General features: G+C 54.3%; 1 protein-coding gene across 1 annotated transcript in view; it reads right to left on the bottom strand.

The window, feature by feature from the left end:
* Positions 1-53: 53 nt before the first annotated feature.
* The window catches only part of STX1A (syntaxin 1A), a 73,736-nt gene continuing 53,450 nt past the window's right edge, over positions 54-20,339 (bottom strand). The window contains exons 4-10 of the mRNA XM_063173953.1: positions 17,369-17,443; positions 12,819-12,892; positions 12,020-12,128; positions 6,965-7,038; positions 6,505-6,642; positions 4,577-4,687; positions 54-3,082 (exon numbers count right to left, since the gene is read on the bottom strand). Coding sequence (XP_063030023.1) covers positions 3,005-3,082; positions 4,577-4,687; positions 6,505-6,642; positions 6,965-7,038; positions 12,020-12,128; positions 12,819-12,892; positions 17,369-17,443 — 659 coding nt within the window. The 3' untranslated portion in view covers positions 54-3,004. The remainder of the gene's footprint in view (positions 3,083-4,576; positions 4,688-6,504; positions 6,643-6,964; positions 7,039-12,019; positions 12,129-12,818; positions 12,893-17,368; positions 17,444-20,339) is intronic.

Raw genomic sequence — 20,339 nt, 5'->3', positions numbered from 1 at the left:
CCCTCCATCACCTCTTTCCTTCCCCTGAAACAAGGAGAGGTGCCACCCAAAGCTTTACAGTTACAAATGTTTATTCTACATAAAAATTCCACAAAATGGGAAGCTGTTTTGCACCCAAAGCCTCGGGAGAAGAAAGGAATGCTAGCAGGAAGGGAAAGAGGGAAGGAGAAGAGAGGCAACATACAGTGTCATCCAGCCCAGTGAGACAGAGCAAGCCAGGGTCAAGATCCACATAGAAAACAAGGACACTTAGCTCACAGTACAGCAACAGTAGAACTCCACGGGGGGCTCGGAAAGCCTTCAAGTACATTAATTACAAAAAAAAAAAAAAAAGAAAAAAACCCAAAAAAAACCCCAGTCCCCAGTTCGAGTGCAAGCTGTGCGTGCCCCACACTGCTCATGGAATACTGCATCAACACGCTCCCGGCGTGGGGAGGGCAGGTGGCACCTGGAACAGAGGTGGAGGAACCCAAAGGACGAGCGGGTGCAGGGTGGGGGCTGGAAAGAAAAGGTGAAACGTCTTCCCAAAGCACAACCACACTTTTGGTGATTTGGTCTGTACATGCAACGACAGGTAGGTGAAAAGGAACTCAATGGGGCTTCCCGTAGTGCAGGGGTAATTATTGCACCAAAACACCCTCCCCTCACAGCGAGGACAGTGTGAGCCTGCCTGTGGGGCAGCAGTGGCTCCTCTTCTCCCTGCCCTTGGAGCCCAGCACTGCTGCTGCCCACAGGATCCCAGCAAAGTGCCAGCAGCCCTGACTGGCCCATCTGGCTCCTGCTGCTGTGGGGGCTGCTGGCAGTGGTGGTGCCAACAAGGAGCAAGGGCCAAGAACCCCCCCTGAGGCAGTTCCTGGCCTTGTGCCTTGACAGGGGTGCCACAGCCCTGATGTCAGGTGAGCTTGTGCCACTAAAGCTGCTGCCTGGAAGAAAAAAAAGTCACCTTGTGCTAGCAGTTGGCATGGCTGCAGGGCAGGAGCATGGCTGCAGGGCAGCAGCCTGGGAGGAGGGTTTTCCTGCCTGCCCAGTGTTATTGCTTCCTGGAGGGGCCCTGGGGCTCTGGCTGGCCTGGCAGAGCAAGCACGGAGGGCAGTGGCAGGGAGCTGCTGAGGGACAGGAGCATGGCCACTCCCTGTTTCCCCTGGAGCAGAGCCCCTGCCTGCCTCCCAGCCCTGCCTGCACGGTCCTGGTGCCCCAAGCCCTTCAGTGCCTGCAGGCTGCAGTGCTGGAGCTCACATCAGTGCTGTGGGACTGTGAGAGAAGGGGGCTCTGGGCAGGGCTGTTCCCATGGCTGCACCCCGAGGGGCTGGGACTGGGCAGTGTGGGGAACCAGGCTGGACCCCCTTGCCAAGGGAGCTGCAAGCAGCAGGGGCTGTGTGGGGTAACAATGGCACAGAAGCCGTGTCAGGGCTGGCCCTGGGGCAGGCAGCACTCTGGCTGCAGCCTCTGCCTCTCCCCTGCACTCAGGGGCACACACAGAGCCAGTGCCTGAGCCACAGCACCCTGCCAGCTTGTGCAGCAGCCCTGCCCTGGTGCTGGTGGGGCTGGGAGGTGGCACTGCCCCAGGCTGGAATACTGGCTGCCATCAAGTGTCCCTTGACTGCTGACAGCCAGCCCCTGTCCCAGAGTGGCAGTGAGTCCTACCTGGGGACTCCTGTGGTGCTTTGGCATGTGCACAGGCCAGCCAGAGCCCTGGGGTCTGCAGAGGAAGGTGAGGGCAGAGCCCTGGCCCCAGCCTGAGGCAAACAGGCAATGGCAGTACTGGACCCCCCTGAGCTGCCAGTGAGACCCCCACAGCAGCTGCAGCTGTGCCATGGGCACGGCAGAGGGCACAGGGCACCCAGGCTGTGCCACAGCTCCCACTGAGCAGGAGCCTCACTGGGTGGCTGGGCAGGAGGGCACGGTGCCAGGAGGTGGCAAACAGGCAGTGGGGCACTGGCCTGCTCAGAGCCAGACTGGAGACAGGAGCAGGGAGGCTGCCACTCCTGGCTTGCAGGGGGCTGGATGCAGCAAGGGCTGCTCCTGGCACCACAACAGGAGAGAGCCCAACTGCTTCTAACCCCCAGCCATGGGTGTGAAGAAGCAAGGTTGGGGCAGCCCTGCTTGCAGCTGAGTGCTGCCAGGGCTGTGGCTATCAGCAACAGCCCCAAAGCCTGGCAGGCAGAGTCCAGCCTATGGGCAAGAGCAGCCAGGGCATCAAGTGCCAGGGCTGGGAGCACTGCAGGATGAGCAGCCAGGGAAATTCACTGGCCTTGGACTCTCTGTGCCACCCTGCCCTGTCAGGCCAGCATCCAGGAGCAGCACTGGCCCCATGTACCCTATTCCTGTCCCCAGGCAGCTGTGATGGCCCCAGGCAGCAGCTCCTCATTCCACACTGCTCCATCAGGCTCCTCCAGCCTTTGGCACCCTGCTGGGGCGAGGGCTCGTGTGGGGAGGGGAGGAGTGGCAGGGATGGAGCCCCAGAGCCAGACACAGTCACTGGCCAGGCAGGGCTGGGCAGAGCACACCCCTGGGGAAGGGCCCCGGAGAGAAGCAGCCCGAGGGAAGGTGTTTGCAAGCACAGATGCGGCCGACAGACATGAGAGCTGGAGGTGATGGGCAAGCTGGGGAGGCTGACTGGGCACCACACTCCCGAGGACCCCTGACCCCATCATCCCTCCCTCCCTCCCTCCAGTCACACACACCGCCCAGCACAGGATGAGCAGCACAGTCCCCCACCCAGCCATCGGTGCCAGCGTCCCCCCAGCCTGCAGCAGTGATGAGAGCTCGGGTTCCCCCCAGCAGGGTCCCCCTCGCAGCCATCACCAGGGCCGGCCCCTGCCCGCCCCGGGGCCGGAGCTCCCTCCACACAGACGCACCGCACCGCACACACAGCGTCACAAACAACCATGCATGAAACTGAAATGCTGCTGGGAGGCTCCGGGGCTGCGCGGGGGCTCCGGGCGGCTGCAGCCCCGCGGCGCGCGCGGCTCCGTCCATCGCACACTGACAGTCCCGGGGCAGCCTAGCCGAAAATGCCGCCGAAGGTGGAGGCGATGACGATGCCCAGGATCACACAGCAGATTATGATCATGATCTTCTTCTGCTCAGGTGGCCCAGCAGCAGCAGCAGGGAGAGAGGGGAGAGGGGATGGTGAGTGTTGGGGCAGGGTGACCCAGGAGCTCAGAATTCCAGTCTGTCCCATTCCCCTTTGCCCATGGTGGACCCAGGAGCTCAGAATTCCAGTCTGTCCTGTTCCCCTTTGCCCATGGTGGACCCAGGAGCTCAGAATTCCAGTCTGCCCTGTTCCCCTTTGCCCATGGTGGACCCAGGAGCTCAGAATTCCAGTCTGCCCTGTTCCCCTTTGCCCAGGGTGGGCTCTGAGCAGCACCTCAGGAGCCAGAAGGGCTCTGGCAGTCCTGGGCAGGGAGAGACACCCTTGCTCCTGCTTCTGCCCTGAGCTGGCCTCCAGGTCCCCAAGCTGGTACAGGAGCAGGACAGACAGCTGGCACTGTGCTCAGACTCTGACCCAAACCATGACCTTTCCCTATTTTTATTTTGCACAGGCTGTGGCTCTCCCAGCATGTTGCTATCTTATTGCAAAAGCTTCGTATTTTCTCGGTGATTTCTCATGGGCAGCTTTTCACAGCACTGACTCTTTCTTCTTCACAGCACAGCTAACAAACTCTCTCTTCACAGCACAACTCACTCTTTCAGCACTCATCTTCATTGGACACAGTTGTGGCCTGCTAAGGGCAGGCTTGCTCCTAATTGGTAATTAGTACAGCTGCAACTCCTCAAAGATGAGATTACTTTCTGCACTATTTTCTTACATTCTATCTCCCCACAACAGCCTGGTCCAGGGTTCCACCTTGTCCCTTTTCCTCCCCCCAGGCAGCACCCCTGCCCTGTGGCTCACTGTCAGCTTTCACACAGTCTGTGCTGGGAGCTCTGCAACCCTCAGGACCTGCTGGCTGCTCCCAGTGGTGTGAGGCAATGAGGTCCCTGGGCACCTGCAGAGTGTGCCAGGCTGCCAGGGGCAGGCACCGAGCCAGCCAGGGCTGTGCCTGGGATGGAGGCGTCAGCAGTGCAGGCAGGGGCAGATGGGCCCCAGCCAGAGCTGTGAGTTGTAGCATCCCATGAACTGCCCCCCCTTGGTCAATCCCCAAACCCTCAGCCTGGAAACATCAACTACTCACCACAGAGTCATCCCTCCCAAAGGGAAAAACAGTCTCCCCATGGACTTGGTGTCACAACTTCCTTGGGTTTCTCCTGCCCCTGTCACTGGCTTGGTACCCCTGGTGGCCACCCCCCTTCCCCTGGAGACCAGGCCCCTCTGCCCCCCACCCCTTCCCCTTTATAAGCTGCCTGCTCCACGTGGTTCTCCCTCCTTCCCCAGGTTTGTGCTTCAGTGACAGTGTTACTCTGCTGAAATAAACCCTGGCACAAGAGCCTTTCTTGCCTCTATCTTGAATGGAGGTTTGACTGCATTGCCTGAACGTTAACTCAGCCCTGCCTTTGGACAGGAGAGGCTTGCTGGGGACAGGGGACAGGCAGCAGCACCGACCACTCTAACACTGCGTTTTCAGTGACTCACCCGTCTGGCTTTGCTCTGGTACTTCACGGCCTTTTTGGTGTCGGACACCGCCCTCTCCACGTAGTCCACCGAGTGCTCCACGTTGTACTCGATGCGGTCAATCATCTCTCCCTGCAGGGGGACACAGCCCGCCCGGCCGCGCAGAGCTCAGCTCCCTCCTGCTCTGCCGCCGCCTGCCTCCGGGGGGACGCTGCCCTGCCCAGCAGCCCTGCACGGAGAGAGAACCATCAGCTGCCTGCGGGCACCGCGTTTCCTGCTCTGCACTGCATGCCCCGTCCCACAGCATCGCTGTGCACAGCCCCGGAGGGAGACGAGCAAGGGTGAGGGACAAGGGAGCTCCCAGCCCAGTCCCTCTGCCCAGTATCCCTCTCTAGCCAACAGGATCTACACCAGCACCACACCACATGCTGCTGGAACAGGAGGCAGGGCACGGAGCAAGGACAGTGCCAGCAGCACCGTGGGGGATGCCCAGGAAACCACACACGAGCAGGGACCAGGGACCGCCGCTCCCATCGCACATGCACCACACCAAGGGCAGCAGGGTCTGCAGCAAGGCCAGCCAGGACTGAAGAGCCCTCCAGGGACCCCTGCCCCGCTCTGCCCCCGCTGCAGGGGTAGGCTGGGGCTGGGGGCTCCTCTGGGTGTGGGGACATGGGTTGGAGTGAGCTCCTCCAGCCTTGTTCACCTCCTTCGGCCCCATCCTGACCAGGCAGGCAAACAGCCAGGTCTGAAAGCTGGACAGGGCTGGCACGAGTGGGAGGTTTGAAGCCCTGTGTCCTCCTGGATGACAGGGGGGAACTGAGGCCACAGAGCCATGGGCTATGAGCCAGCAGCTCTGCAATGCCCATTTCTCACCCTAATGCTGGAGAGCACAGGGAGGACAAACCTTGGGGCTCAGGGGTGCTGAGCATTGAGCCCCACCAGCTGCTCCCTGTCTCGTGTAAAACTGCTGCTGCTTCCTTCTAGCTGTGCCATGCCAGGGCAGAGCAGAGTTGCCAGTCCTGCTGCCTGCCCAGTGCCCTTCTATTCCCAGTACCAGCAGCTCTGAGCTTCTCACCCACAGGACAAGGGTGCTGGCACCCTCTCACCCACAGGACAAGGGTGCTGGCACCTCCTCACCCACAGGACAATGGTGCTGGCACCCTCTCACCCCCAGGACAAGGGTGCTGGCACCTCCTCACCCACAGGACAAGGGTGCTGGCACCTCCTCACCCACAGGACAATGGTGCTGGCACCCTCTCACCCCCAGGACAAGGGTGCTGGCACCTCCTCACCCACAGCACCAGGGTGCTGGCACCCTCTCACCCACAGGAAAAGGGTGCTGGCGCTGTCCAGCCCTCAGAGCAAGGCATGGAATCATGGATCCCCACATATGTCCCCCACTGCAGACAGGACAGGCCACCAACACCACGGTGCTCTGGTGACCCTTGGTGTCGATCCCAGTGCCATGCAAGCAGCAGCCATGCAGGAGCAGCCATGCAGAGCAGAGCATGCAGCACCAGGGGGCCTTTACCTGCCACCGACGTCTCCTCGGGCCATGGCAGCATGGCAGGCAAGAAGGGGGGTGAGCAATGGCACAGGAGCCCGTGCCTGGCTCAAGGGACTGGTGCCAGGGGCTGGCAGCACAGCCCAGGGGCCACCTGAGCTCACCCAGCTGGGCCTGGTGCTCCAGGGAGGGTGAAGGAACCTCCCCCTGCATGGCAGCCACCCCCTGCCCTCCTCCTGAGCCCCTCACTGAGCCTCCCACCCCACAGACACACAGCACCCCAGCCCTGGGGAGCCCAGCTCAGCCCCATGGGAGCCATGCTGCTCCTGGATGTGGTTTATTCCTCTCAGCACCCACCCAGGCAGGGGAGCAGTGTTCTCCAGCCTCCCCACCCACCACAGGGAGCCCCCATCACCCTCCAAGCCCTGCAGCTTTTCCCCACCTGGCTCTCCACCAGCATGGCCATGTCCATGAACATGTCGTGCAGCTCTCGGATGCTGTTCTCCAGCTTGATGATCTCGCTGTGCCGTGTCTCAATCTCGTTCAGAGCCTGCTTGGTGATGTTTGAGTCCATGATGATCTGCAGACAAAGCAAGGCCACTGAGCACCATGCTCACACCCAGCTCCAGTGGGTCTGAGCACCAAAACTCAATCTGGGGCTGGGGGCACCAAGAGAGGGATGAGCAGGAGCTGCAGGGCCCCTCCAATGACCCAAGCCAGGGGGTTTGCAGCAAGGTGCTGGGATTTAAACAGCTCCAGCAGATCCTCAGGCCACACCTGAGCCCCCAGGCCTCTCCCACATGGGCTGTGCTCATTTCTCTGCCCTGAGGCCCCCATGGCAGCACATGCAGCAGCACCCCTGGTGCTGGGGCTGGCTCAGCTGCAGCTGTGGCAGAGCTTACCCCAGAGGAGAAGATGGCCGGGTTGCCGCTCTCCAGCATGTCCTCCAGCTCCTCGCTGGTGGTGGTCCTGCCAGCTGCAACCACACAACACAGGTCAGCCAAGGGCCCCCTGAACCCACCACAGATCCCATGGGCTCCAAGAGAATTCCCCCATGAGTGGAACAGAGCAGAGCTTCCAGCCCCAGGAGCTCACAGGGCAGTTTGGGGGCTGCTCTCTCACAGCCTTGTCGCAGACATCTTTTATGGAAAATCATTTCCTTAGGATTTTTCCTCCTGAAAAGCTGAGAGGCCTCAGGAACAAAATGCAAACATTGATTATCTGCTGCTGTGGAATGCAACAGGTGCATCTGGGATTGGCCCATGTTGGATGTTTGTAACTAATGGCCAATCACAGTCAGTTGGCTCAGACAGAGAGCTGAGCCACAAATCTTTGTTATCATTCATTTCTATTCTATTCTTAGCCAGCCTTCTGATGAAACCTTTTCTTCTATTCTTTTAGTATAGTTACAATGTAATATATATATCATAAAATAATAAATCAAGCCTTCTGAAACATGGAGTCAGATCCTCAACAAGACAAACAGAGCATGGAGGAGCAAAGTGAGCCCTAAGGTGGCAGGGAAAGAACAGAGAGAGACAGTGCCCAGGTCACTGCAAACTCTGGGACAGGTGAATGTGAAACCACTGAGGAGACTTCAAGGCACATCCTTGGCCCTGCAATGGCCAGCTGGCCACAGTGACCATCCCCAGTGACCATCTCCCAGGGCATGGGGCAGGAGCAGCCCTGCAGGGTGTGGGGGAAGCTCCCAGGGAAGCCTCTGGTGCCACAGCTCAGTCCCACAGCCCAGCAGACACTGGATGGCAGTCTGTCCAACCCTGCATGCAGATGTCTATAAATAGGGAAGCAGCTCAGGGCTGAAGGAGCCCAGTGGTCCATGGCTAAATGAGGGCTCAGCTGGGCTCTCCAGCATCCCTGCACAAGCACCTGCAGAGCCACAGCTGGGGCTCACACTGAGGACAAGGCACCTTCCCCAGCCTGGAGCTGGCTTTTCAACACTACAGACACAAATCCATAAAATTCATGGAGAGATGGGTAATGCTGTCCTGCCCAGCTGTGTGTGAGGTGACAGGTACAATCTGGCCCACCTGGCTGTCACCCAGCTCAGTCTGGCCCTGCCCAGGCTGGTATCAGGATGAGGATTCAGCCACAGAACCCTGCACAGTGCATGCCCTCAGAGCTGCTCTGGGTGGGCAGGGTGATGCTGATGGTTACACAGCACAGACACAGCAGTGCCCACACAAGGAGAAGGGAACAGATCCTGAGGGGGCTGTGGGGAGCCCCAGAGGGTGTCTACACCCAGGGCAGTGACTCCACATCACCAACTCTGCCACTGTGCTACTTGCAGAGCCAGGTGTGGTGAGGATGGAGAAACTTGCTGGTGTTGGGGAGCCTGCCCAGAGCACCTGAGAAGTTCCTGCTCTCTCACTCAAAACCCAAGTGATTTACTGGCTTTGCTGTCAGAGCTCCCAGCCCTTTCTATCTTTGGGCTCCTCAGCAGGAAACGAGAGCTGAGGATGTTGTGGAGATGTGTGCAGGCACATCCCAGCTGAGCTCTGTCCCAGAGCCTGTGCAGGAGCAGCTGGGGCTGCAGCCCTGCCTGGGACAGCCCAGGCCAAGTAGAGCCCCTGCCCAGGCAGCACTCCTGCTGAAACACCCATAAGCTGTTCCTTGATGTCGCCCTGGTTTTTTAAGATTTTCTAAGCTTTCTGATGTTGACATTCTTGTAGCAAACTCTCTCACACACTTTCTGTAAATAACTCATTGTTTTGCATTCCTTTATGGAGGAAATTTGATGGACTGTTGGTCCAGTGTCATTGGAGAGGTGGCACTGTCACCCTCCAATCCACTGTCACTCTTGGAAAAGTATAAATGTTGGAGTCAGAAAATAAACTTTCCTCTTTCTTCACCTTGACAGCAGCAGTGTGTGCTTGTGTTCGTTCATGTCCTATAGCAACATCTTTGGGTGAGTCTTTTTGCCAGGAAATCTTTTCCACTGTCCTGATGGGGGAATCCAGCTGTGGCAAAGGGCTGTGTCCCTCCCCAGCCCAGCTCTGCACCTCTTCTGCAGCAATGAGAAATGCACTTATCTATACCCACACTCCTCCACAGCTCCATCCTGAGGGGAACAGGAGTCCTTGGTGTCAGGAACAGGGACACCTCTCCTAGAGCACACACTGCTCCATGGGGGCTCCTGGGCTGCCCTGTCCCTGCACCCCCAGGCTCTGGCAGGCATTGACAGCCTGGCAGGATGGACAGGGCAGACACAAGAACAACTGTGGCAGACATCTTTCATTAAAAATCCTTTCCTTAGGATTTTTCCTCCTGAGAAGATGAGAGGCCTCAGGAACAAAATGTGAACAATGGTTATCTGCTGCTGTGGAATGCAACAGGTGCATCTGGGATTGGTCTCATGTGGTTGTTTCTAATTAATGGCCAATGGCTCAGACAGAGCCCAAGCCACAAACCTTGGTTATCATTCTTTTCTATTGTATTCTTAGCTAGCCTTCTGATGAAATCCTTTCTTCTATTCTTTTAGTATAGTTTTAACGTAATATATATCATAAAATAATAAATCAAGCCTTCTGAAACATGGAGTCAGATCCTCATCTCTTCCCTCAGCCTGGAACCCCTGTGAACACCATAACAAACAACAATATATCTCCAGGATTGAAGCAGAGCAGCAGAGCCCTCCCAAAATTCAGCAGGAAAACAAGAGGGAGGTTTCTTTCAGGTCTGCATCCAGTCAAGGACAAGGCTGAGTCCTCCCAAGCCTGCTCTCTCAAAGGGAGGCACAGGGATACCTTCAATTGCTGTTCACATGACAAGGCACTCCTGAGCTGTCACTGCAGGGTGATGGTGGCTGAGGGATGAGTCAGGCAGCTGGAGCAGTGACACATCCTGCTTTACAGCAAACTGCCAAGCTCTTGTTGAGCCCCGTGTCAGTCAGCCTTCCCTTGCAGCCCTGGGAGCATCAGGCATCACAAAGACTCATCTGAACAAAGATTAAGGCTTGCACAGCTGTGTCTCCTTCCAGCCCTCCACAGAAATTCCCACAGCACCCAGATTCCCAGAATAATTCCCACAGGTGACCACCAAGGACACCAGGTTCACTCACAGATCTCCTGTCATTGTTCACAGTATGTTGCTGGAGGAGATAAAAAACATCCATGTGGCTCTTAGGAAAAGAAAATTACTAAATTCAGAGCCTTCCATTCTGAGCACAAACCCCACAACATGCCTGAAACTGAGATTATTTGCAAAAATCTCCTTTAATCTCTGCATGGCCTGCCTTCCCCCTTGATTATTCCCCTCATTACATGGTTCCTCTTTGCTCTAAACCATTCAGGTACCACTGGCTGCCCAGAAGGACCATCAGGAGAATGTCTTTATAGAGAGGCAGGACTGGACTGCTCCTAAGGGATGGGCTCTGGATGGCTCAGAGATCCCAGTGCCACAGCAGTGCCACCTGGGTGAGGCGCCACCAGCCTCAGAGGTGTCACCTGATGTCCCCCCTTGGCCACAGCACAATGGCTGCTGAGGTTCCTGCTCCTCCTGTGCAAGGGAGGCCATCAGGAGCAGGGAGTGCTCCCACCCCAAGAATTCCCTTCCCTGTGTCCATGTTTAGCTAAATTCATCCATGAAGAAGAGCACCCTGAGGAAAGACAAGCATCCACAGGAATCAGGAGATCCTGTGAGCTTCTTTGAATAAAAATTAGCTGCAAACACAGAAGGAATCCCTCTCCTTGTGATCCCTGTGCTCTCTCTGCAGCATATTGGGATGTAATTTGCTGGATGCCACAGGAATTACATTTTAGGACGTTATTTGCCACAGGAACTCAAGGTCCCACCCCACAGGAGCCGTGTTCCAGCTGCTCCCAGGGCCTCCTGTGCATCCCAGGAGCTCTGCCCAGCTGTGGTGGTGTCGCCCTGATTTTTTAAGATTTTCTAAGCTTTCTGATGTTGACATTCTTGTAACAAACTTTCTCATACACTTTCTGTAAATAACTTATTGTTTTACATTCTTTTATGGAGGAAGAGAAATTTGCTGGATTGTTGGTTTGTCCAGTGTTATTGGAGAGATGGCACTGTCACCCTCCAATCCACTGTCACTTTTGGAAAACTATAAATGTTAGGAGTCAGAAAATAAACTTACCTTTTCTTCTTCACCTTGAGGGCAGCAGTGTGTGTTTGTGTTCTTTTGTGTCCTATAGTGACAGTGGGAGTGTTCCAGATTGCAAGGCAAGACTTATTCTATTACCATCTGTATGGCAAGTATCTTCTGTCAAGTGGGCAGTTTGCCTTGTCTCTCTCTGAGTGATCACACCCAGTTCTCCCTCCAGGGAGACATCTGCTGATAACAGCTACTGAATATCACTGCATGGCTGATAAGAACTACAGCATCCCATTGGGAGATGTGAGCCCAGAGGGAGGAGCCAAGCTTTCCTACCCAGATATAATCCAGAGGTTTTGAGACACCAGCACGGCTTCTCCACTGGATTCCCCAGAGGAACAGCAGCTGCCTCTTCTCCCACTGGATCTTCAGAGGAAGAATCCATCCTTCTCTACAGGATCCCTGCTCCAGCAGAACCACCCCTGACACTGCAGGAGGGCTGAGCCACAATTCCAATGGGACTGCTGCCAACACCCTGACCCACAGGGTGTCAGGTTGGGTTCTGACTCTGTCAGTGTTGTTCCAGTGTACTGCATTGATTATTTTATCCTTTTATTTTTTTTCTTTTCCCTATTAAAGAACTGTTATTTCCTGCTCCCATATTTGCAGTATCCATTTTTGCCTCAGAGCCCTTAATTTAAAATTTATAGCAATTGGGAGGGGTGGGGAGGGTTTACATTCTCCATTTCAGGGGAGGCTCCTGCCTTCCTTAGCAGACTCCTGTCTTTCCAAACCGAGACAGGAGCAGCTCTGCTCCATTGGGAGTGTAGAGAACATGGCCCACAGAGCCCAGCAGGGCCCCATGGCAGGGTGGGTTACTCACTGATCTCCAGCTGCCGCTGGATCCGGCCCTTGCAGCGCTCCCGGTAGTCGGTCTGCGTGGCGTTGTACTCCGACATCACCTCCACGAACTTGCGGGACAGCGTGGAGTGCTGGGGGCACACAAGGGGACAGCAGGCTCAGAGTGGCACTGACATGTACTATGAAAAATCCTTTCCTTAGGATTTTTCCTCCTGAGAAGCTGGGAGGCCTCAGGAACAAAATGTAAACAATGGTTATCTGCTGCTGTGGAATGCAACAGGTGCATCTGTGATTGGTCTTATATGGTTGTTTGTAATCAATGGCCAATCACAGTGAGCTGTCTCAGACTTGGTCAGTCACAAGATTTTATTATCATTCCTTTCCTCCACTTGCTAGCCTTCTGATGAAATCCTTTCCTCTATTATTTTATATCATTTCAATAGAATCAATTATATATTCTACTCTTTTTTTAATATATTATTTCAATAGAACTCTTCTATTCTTTTATAATCTTGGTGTTTCTCATGGGCATCTCCTCAGAGCACTGACTCTTTCACAAAGCAGCCAACTGACTCCAGTTCCCTTCCCAATCAGCCACCCCACTCTTTTATAGCATCTTCTTCTCACTGGTTACAGCCATGGCCTGTTGAAGTCAGGCTGTTCCTAATCTTTGATAATTGGCCCACCTGCAACTCCTTAGGGATAAGATTACTTTCTACACTATCTTTATTTTCTTACATTCTATCTCCCTACACAGGCCTCCTCTCCCAGCACTTCTGGGACCCCTGAGCTGCCCCTCAGCTCCCTGTTTAGAGGCTCACCTGGGTTTTCCTTATCCGCAGGTCAGCCGATGACCTGTTCAGCCCCTCCTCTTGTTCGATGCTCTGCTCGATGCCTGAAGGGCACAAGGACACATCAGTTTGTTGTTGTGGTGTGATTTCAGGGTTTACCTCAGAACCTCGGGTCCCTCCCCTGATAATTCCCTCCCAGGTGAATCAGTCCCCTCTCCTTTCCACACCCTGCCCCTCCCAGCACTGTCTGTCAATCCTGGAATTCCAGAAAGGATTGGCAGATTCAAAGGATGCCCTCTACCCCTGGGGGGCATTGGGCCATCCAGGTGTCCTTTGTCCCTTTGTCCCTCCCCTCCTGTCCCTGCTTGGTGGCTCCCTACCCCTTCCCTGCCCCTCTCCCCAGGGTTAAAGGAGCAGCAACCACGGGCTCAGGGAGTTCTGTTGGAGCTGGTGCTGCATTCAGAGGCCTGAGGGCCAGAATAAAGCTCTGGATCCAAACCCTCCATCAGAACCGACTCCTTTCCTTCACCATCCCCTTAAAGCTTCTCCACAGAGGGAAACCTGAGGAGCAGCCCCTGTTATGGGGGGCAGCTCCATCCCAGCACCACCAGAGCTCCTGCAGGCCTGGACTTGTCCCCACGGGCCCAGTGCAGCACCCAGCCAGCCCAAAGTGTCTGTGGGGTGAAACATCACACACCCAGCCAGCCCAAAGTGTCTGTGGGGTGAAACACCACACACCCAGCCAGCCCAAAGTGTCTGTGGGGTGAAACACCACACACCCAGCCAGCCCAAAGTGTCTGTGGGGTGAAACACCACACACCCAGCCAGCCCAAAGTGTCTGTGGGGTGAAACACCACACACCCAGCCAGCCCAAAGTGTCAGTGGGGTGAAACACCACACACCCAGCCAGCCAAAAGTGTCTGTGGGGTGAAACACCATAGTGCTACTGTTTGGTTCAGACAAGCTCAGGCACGTCCTGTCTGGCTATATTGGTAAATATTCCAATAGTTTGTGCTCTTTGGAGAACAATCACAGAATGATTCAGGCTGTAAAAGACCTCCAAGATCATCAAATCCAACCTTCCACTGATTGCCTCAAGCCCATGAAGCCACTGTGCCAAATGCCACATGTGCTCATCTTTGGAACACTTCCAGGGACGGTGACTCCACCATCCAGAGCACCAGCTCCAGTGCTTAACCAAAGGAAGAAGGGATTGCTTGGCAAAGGGACTGTGAAACACTGGATCAAGGAGCAGCTGGGACTGGGCAATTCCCAAATCCTTGACTCCAGCATTCAGCCTGGCAGCAAAGCCCTGGTTCATGACTGCAAAGCACCTGGTGCCTGGCCCCTGGCTGTGACCTGGGGCTGAAAGGGCAGCACTGTCACCCCCAGGCTGCTGAGCCAGGATTTCCACATAAAATCAATGTGGTGCTTAGGTCTGATTGCCAGTATTCAAACAAATTGGAAAGCTGCTCCCACCAGAGAGGCAGGAGGAGAAAATCCAGAGCTGAAGTGTCTCTGCAAAATACCAAACTTCAAAACTCCTCCAGGGAACCAAAACCCAGCAGCTCCTCCATGTGCCTGGAGTGGCACAGGGAGCACCCACCATGCTGGCAGGAGTGCTGGGCAGCCATGGAGCAGCACAGGGATCTGCCCCTTTAATGAGGAACATTAATTGACATGAAATCCTCAGTGCCCAAAGCCTGAGGCCATGGCAGGGAGGAGCAGGGTCGTGTCCCATGGGGCTGTGGGCTCCAGTGTCACAGACATCTTTTATGAAAAATCTTTTCCTTAGGATTTTTTCCTCCTGAGAAGCTGTAAGGCCTCAGGAACAAAATGTAAACAATGGTTATCTGCTGCTGTGGAATGCAACAGGTGCATCTGGGATTGGCCCATGTTGGATGTGTGTAATTAATGGCCAATCATGGTCAGCTGGCTTGGAGAGAGAGTCCAAGTCACAAGCTTTTCTTATCATTCTTTTTCTATTCTTAGCTAGCCTTCTGATGAAATCCTTTCTTCTATTCTTTTAGTATAGTTTTAATGTAATATATAACATAAAATAATCAATCAAGCCTTCTGAAACACGGAGTCAGATCCTCATCTCTTCCCTCATCCCAAGATCCCTGTGAACATGGTCACACTGCAGGGCTGGCACAGAGCAAGACCAGCAATCCTGCCCCATCCCTGGCAGTGCCCAAGGCCAGGTTAGACAGGGCTTGCAGCAGCCTGGAGTAATGGGAGGTGTCCCTGCCCGTGGCAGGGCGTGAAATGGGATTTCCTTTAAGGCCTTTTCCAACTCAAACCATCCCATTATTCCAGGATTCTATGAGAGCTGCTCCTCAAGGCCAGCTCAGGACATAATAACTCAAAGATTTAGTTTCAGGGGATTATAAAACTTGGAAGAAAGCTCCAATCAGCAGGCTGGCCAGTGTGCAGGGACACACATCTCCAGCTGAACCAGCCATGTGAGCTGGTGGCATGTCGGAGCTCAGTGCATCCCTCTGGGTGTCCAGAGTTGCCAGGACCCCTGCCAGGGGGCTCAGAGACCCTGGTGCACAGCCCAGAGCACCAGTGGGTTTGATTGTGACCCATGGAGCAAATTACCAGCTTTGTATGAAGACCTGAAAGCCACAGAAGTTTAAGTAGTGTAATAATAAAATTATCACTAGGTGAAAAAGTAGATTTTGGGGTTTTTAGAATATGGGTTTTGGGGACAAGATGGAAGGACTTGGGTGTGTCCAGCCTTTCTTCTTCTTCTCTACCTCCATCTTCTGCTGTGATGTTGGCACTTTGGGATTGGTTTAGAGTGGAAGCTCACTGTCTAACATAGGTGATAGGTATTGGGAAGTAATTGTAAAAATTTTTATAGATAAGATACAACAAACAACTCTGAGACCAAAAACTGAAGAACTCTGACTCATTCTTCAAATGTGTGGGCCAAAACAGAGACTTTTCATGTGTTTTGGGCTGCAATAAAGCAAGATTCTGAGATCTTGGCATCCCTGGGTGGGCACATTGATAAACCTCTTGGCAAACAGCCTTAGTGGCATCTCCAGAGTCTGGCTGAAGACCCCATTCCCAACACTGGTGTCCCAGAGCTCTCAGACCAGCATTTTCCATCCTGGATCAGTCCCTCAAGCCCAGCACAGGGCAGGCTCCTCCTGCAGCAGGGCTCACCCCCAGCACAGCTCAGTGCATTCATCAGTCCCTCCTGCACACCCACACAGAGCACTCCCATTCCCATGGAATGGCACTGGCACACACTGGGCATTTCTGATAACTAATAAAATCCCATTTTCCCAAGAAGCTGGCAATCAGAATTATGCCCTGCATGAGTAATGTCTGGCCTGAAGAAGTCAGTTTGTTGTCAGCAGCTGTTGTTTTTGATCAGCCCTGACTGTTTTCTGTCATTGATCATGCTGGCCAGGAGGCAATGTGGGACACAGCACAAGCACCAGGCATCTGCTGCTCCAGGTAAACATGACAGCAGAGAGGCTTTTCTGGAAGCAGGCAAAAGCAGCCTGTCCTGCAATCCTTCAGGCTCTCAAAGTCCTTTACAAAACACTGAACAACACACTTATGGAAAAGGATTTTTGGTTTTTTTTAAGACCAAATCCTATCACCAGGGATCCCAGTGTGTCCAGGGCCATGGAATGGATCCCTTGGACTCTGGATTAGGTAAGATATCCCTGGCTCTCCTTCCTGGCTCTAGGTTAGATCATGTGTTAGGAGGACAGAGGGAGCATGGGAACAAGGGGTACAGGTCTCCTGGCCCTCACATGGGACATGGCCACACCAGGGGTGACCTTACACAGGGCTCTGGGCATACCTGAGTCCTTCAGGACTGCCAGACTCCCACAAAACCTGGGATTAGTGAGGACACTGCTGCCTTGGGGGAAGCACCAGCTCCTCTCCTACCCCTCAGACACAGCCAGGTCCCCTGCACCAGTGCAAACCAAACCCCAGACTGATGTCCATACCACCACAGGCAAATCCAAGGTGCCAGGGTGACCTGCCCCCTGTCTCAAGATTCTGCCATCCTCTTGGACTCCCTCAGTCCCCTGGGGCCCAGTCTTGGAATTCTGGGTTGTCTGAGTGTTCCAGCACAACCCTGACCATCAGTGGGCAGACACCACCTTGCTCTCACACCTCAGAGTCTGAATGACTCCTCCAGTAGTGGAAACCTAGGGTGACATCCTGCAGCACATCCCACAGCAGCACCTCCTCACCCACCCAGACCTGAACAGAACCTTTGGCCAAGCTGGGGCTTGCCCAGGCTCCAAGCCCTGCCAGAGGTGAGGCACAGGACTCACTCAGAGCCCACCAGCTGCTCCTGGCCCCATTCCCTCAATCCCCTTCTGGGAATGAGGCACAAGGGGACAAAAAGGGCAAACAAAAGCATCAGGAGGGTACAGCAGGGAGGGAAGGTGATGCTGATCCCTGGGAGGATTTCCAGCCTGGGACAGGAGTGCTCCAGGCAGAGCCCACAGCTCCATGCCAGGCAGTTTAGTTTAGTTTAGTTTAGTTTAGTTTAGTTTAGTTTAGTTTAGTTTAGTTTAGTTTAGTGTGTCACCACTCACTCTTTAGTTTGGAGCGCACTTTGTTCGCCGTCTTCTTGATGTCGGACATCAGCTCCTCCAGCTCCTCTTTTGTTTCTGGGGAGAGAGCAAAGAGCAAACATGGGTGTGCTGCAGCCACCACTGAAATCTGCTGCCCTGCAGAGTGTAGAGACCAGAGCTGGGAGCCCTTCAACCCCCTGTCCTGGTTTGAAAAGGAAGTAAGTTTTTTGGGAGCTTGTGGTCAAACCAATCAGTGCTGAAATTTGAATGTTGGCACCTGGTGTGGCCACTGAGGACATGGATACACCTCTGAGAACACAGGGGGTTAAAAGCAGAGAACTCCAGAACTCCCCAAACTGGAAGGATTTCCAACCCCTGACTAAAAACACTCCCAATTCCCAGACTGGGAGCACTCCCACATCCAGACTGGGAAAATTTCCACCCCCAGACTGAGAGCACTTCCCCAATTCAGACTGGGAGCACTCCCACCCCCAGACTGGGAGCACTCCCACAATCCAGACTGGGAGCACTCCCACAATCCAGACTGGGAAACTCCCAAAATCCAGACTGGAAAAACTTCCACTCCCAGACTGGGAGCACTTCCACCACCCCATGCTCCATGCTGGACTCTCCTCACACTCCTGAGACCTCCAGCTGCTTCCAGCTCTGGGGCCCCAACACAAGTGTTAAATTTAACAAGAATACAAGAATGAGGTCAGGTTAGACATGGGGAGGAAATGTCAGACCATGAAGGTGCTGAGGCCCTGGCACAGGGTGCCCAGAGCAGCTGGGGCTGCCCCTGGATCCCTGGCAGTGCCCAAGGCCAGGCTGGATGAGGCTTGGAGCAGCCTGGGACAGTGGGAGGTGTCCCTGCCATGGCAGGGGTGGAACCTTTCAAATCCCCTTCAATCCCTGTGACCCTGTGATCACAGCCAGGTTTCTCTCCCAGAAATCAGCAGAGCCCCTGGAGCAGCAAACCCAGATCAGTGGGACCCCCCTGGGGTCTGCCACTGCAGCTCTCCCTGCTGCCACCCCAACACTCCCTCTTGATTTTGATGAGATCAAGACTTAATTAAATAAAACTTAGTTTAATAGAGCTGAGGCATATTGACTGACTCATGTCAATGGTTCTGATGCCAGCTGCCAGTCATATGCATAATTAGAAAATCCTGATGATGGGAATGTTCTGGGGGAAGGTCCTATCATTCTGGCAGCTATAAACATCCCCATCCCTGAGCTACAAGCTTCAGCACTACTGGGAAGAGGAGAGAAGGAACACATCTGTGAAGTCCTTCACCCCAGGATATTTGCTGTAGAAGGGCACAAATGCAGTGGTAGAAAGAGGACATTTTCAGGTTAAGTTCTCATTTAAGTGACTAATTTTTTCCCCATTCTTAAAAAAAAACTTGTAATAATAAGAAATAAAGAAATTACAAGAAATGGTAATGTGAAGTAATTACTTGAAAGAATTTATAGGAAATATAAAAATTTCCAATAACAGGAAAGTAATAAAAATAAGAAACTGTTATAATAAGAAATTAAAAACTGTAATAATAAGGAATTAAAAATTATTTCTTAATAAAGAAATAAACCAGCCTGGGCTGAGTAACTCCCTGCAGCCAGCCAGGCTGGGTAAGCAGACAAGGACCAGGAGAACAGGAGACCAGAGGAAACAAGAGGAGACAACAGGAGACAAGAGGAGACAAGAGGAGACAGGAGGCTGCCATGGGCACAGGGATGGGCTGGGAGCTGGGATTGTTCACCTGGACAAAGAAAAGCCAGAGGGGTCCCTACTGCTGTGTGAGACCACCCTGCAGGAGGGTGGAGAGAAGCTGGGCCAGGTGTCCTGCTGGTCCCTGCAGGTGACATTCAGCTTCCTACTGAAGTTGGGGGTGCACAGGAAAAGGACAAGCAGTGCTGGGGCAAGCAAAATGCAGATTAGATATTGAGAAGAAAAGCATCCATGATGGTGGTCAAATAGCAGATGCAGAGAGGCCGAGGGATGTCTGTGGGATGTCTGTGGATGTCTGTCCTTATGGATGTTCTGCACAAGGCTGGGTGAAGGCTGGAGGGGACTGGCCAGGGGCCTCCAAGGTCTTTCCCACCCACATCCACCTTCAATTCTACTGAACAATTTCTCCTAACTCACTGCCACGTGCTTTCCCTTCTCCTGTCAGCTCAGGCTGAGGGATCCCTCCTCTGTTCTGCTCTGAGACCTCACCTGCAGACCTGCTGCCAGCTCTGGAGTCCCAAGCCCAGGAAGGATGTGGAGCTACTGGAGCAAGTGTAGAGGAGGCCACAGAGACGCCCCAAGGGCTGGAGCCCCCACTGGAGTCAGGCTGGGAGAGCTGGGGGTGCTCAGCCTGGAGAAGAGCTCAGAGCCCCTTCCAGTGCCTAAAGGGGCTCCAGGAGAGCTGGAGAGGGACTGGGGACAAGGGATGGAGGGACAGGACACAGGGGATGGCTCCCACTGCCAGAGGACATGGATAGATGGGATATTGGGAAGAGATTTCTCTCTGTGAGGGTGCTGAGGCCCTGGCACAGGGTGCCCAGAGCAGCTGTGGCTGCCCCTGGATCCCTGGAGTGTCCAAGACCAGGTTGGACAGGGCTTGACCAACCTGAGATAGTGGAAGGTGTCCCTGCCCATGGTAGGAGGATGAGATGAGATATGAGATATGAGATATGAGATGGTCTTGAAGGTCCATTATGAGCTGTGACACGCTGCTGTGAAGCTGCCACTGAGGACACACAGGACAAGGGCAGAGCACAGCCTGTGCTGGCCACTCAGGGACCCAGCAAGGGCCACAGGTGGAAGAGGGGACAGGGAACAGGGCTGGATGCCTTCCCTCAAACATTTCCAACTGAGCAGCATGAAGAACACTCCTTCTGGCTGGGTTTGAGTCACAGGCCGTGTGAGGATTACTTGGCAGCCTGGCAGGCACAGGCTGCCCAGACAATTATTTTCACATGCACTGTGTCTGTTTAAGTGACT

The sequence above is a fragment of the Melospiza melodia genome, chromosome 21, assembly GCF_035770615.1.
Source record: "Melospiza melodia melodia isolate bMelMel2 chromosome 21, bMelMel2.pri, whole genome shotgun sequence".
Taxonomy (NCBI): Eukaryota; Metazoa; Chordata; class Aves; order Passeriformes; family Passerellidae; genus Melospiza; species Melospiza melodia.
The sequence above is the reverse complement of the archived record's forward strand: the minus strand, read 5'-3'. Positions and strand labels throughout refer to the sequence as shown.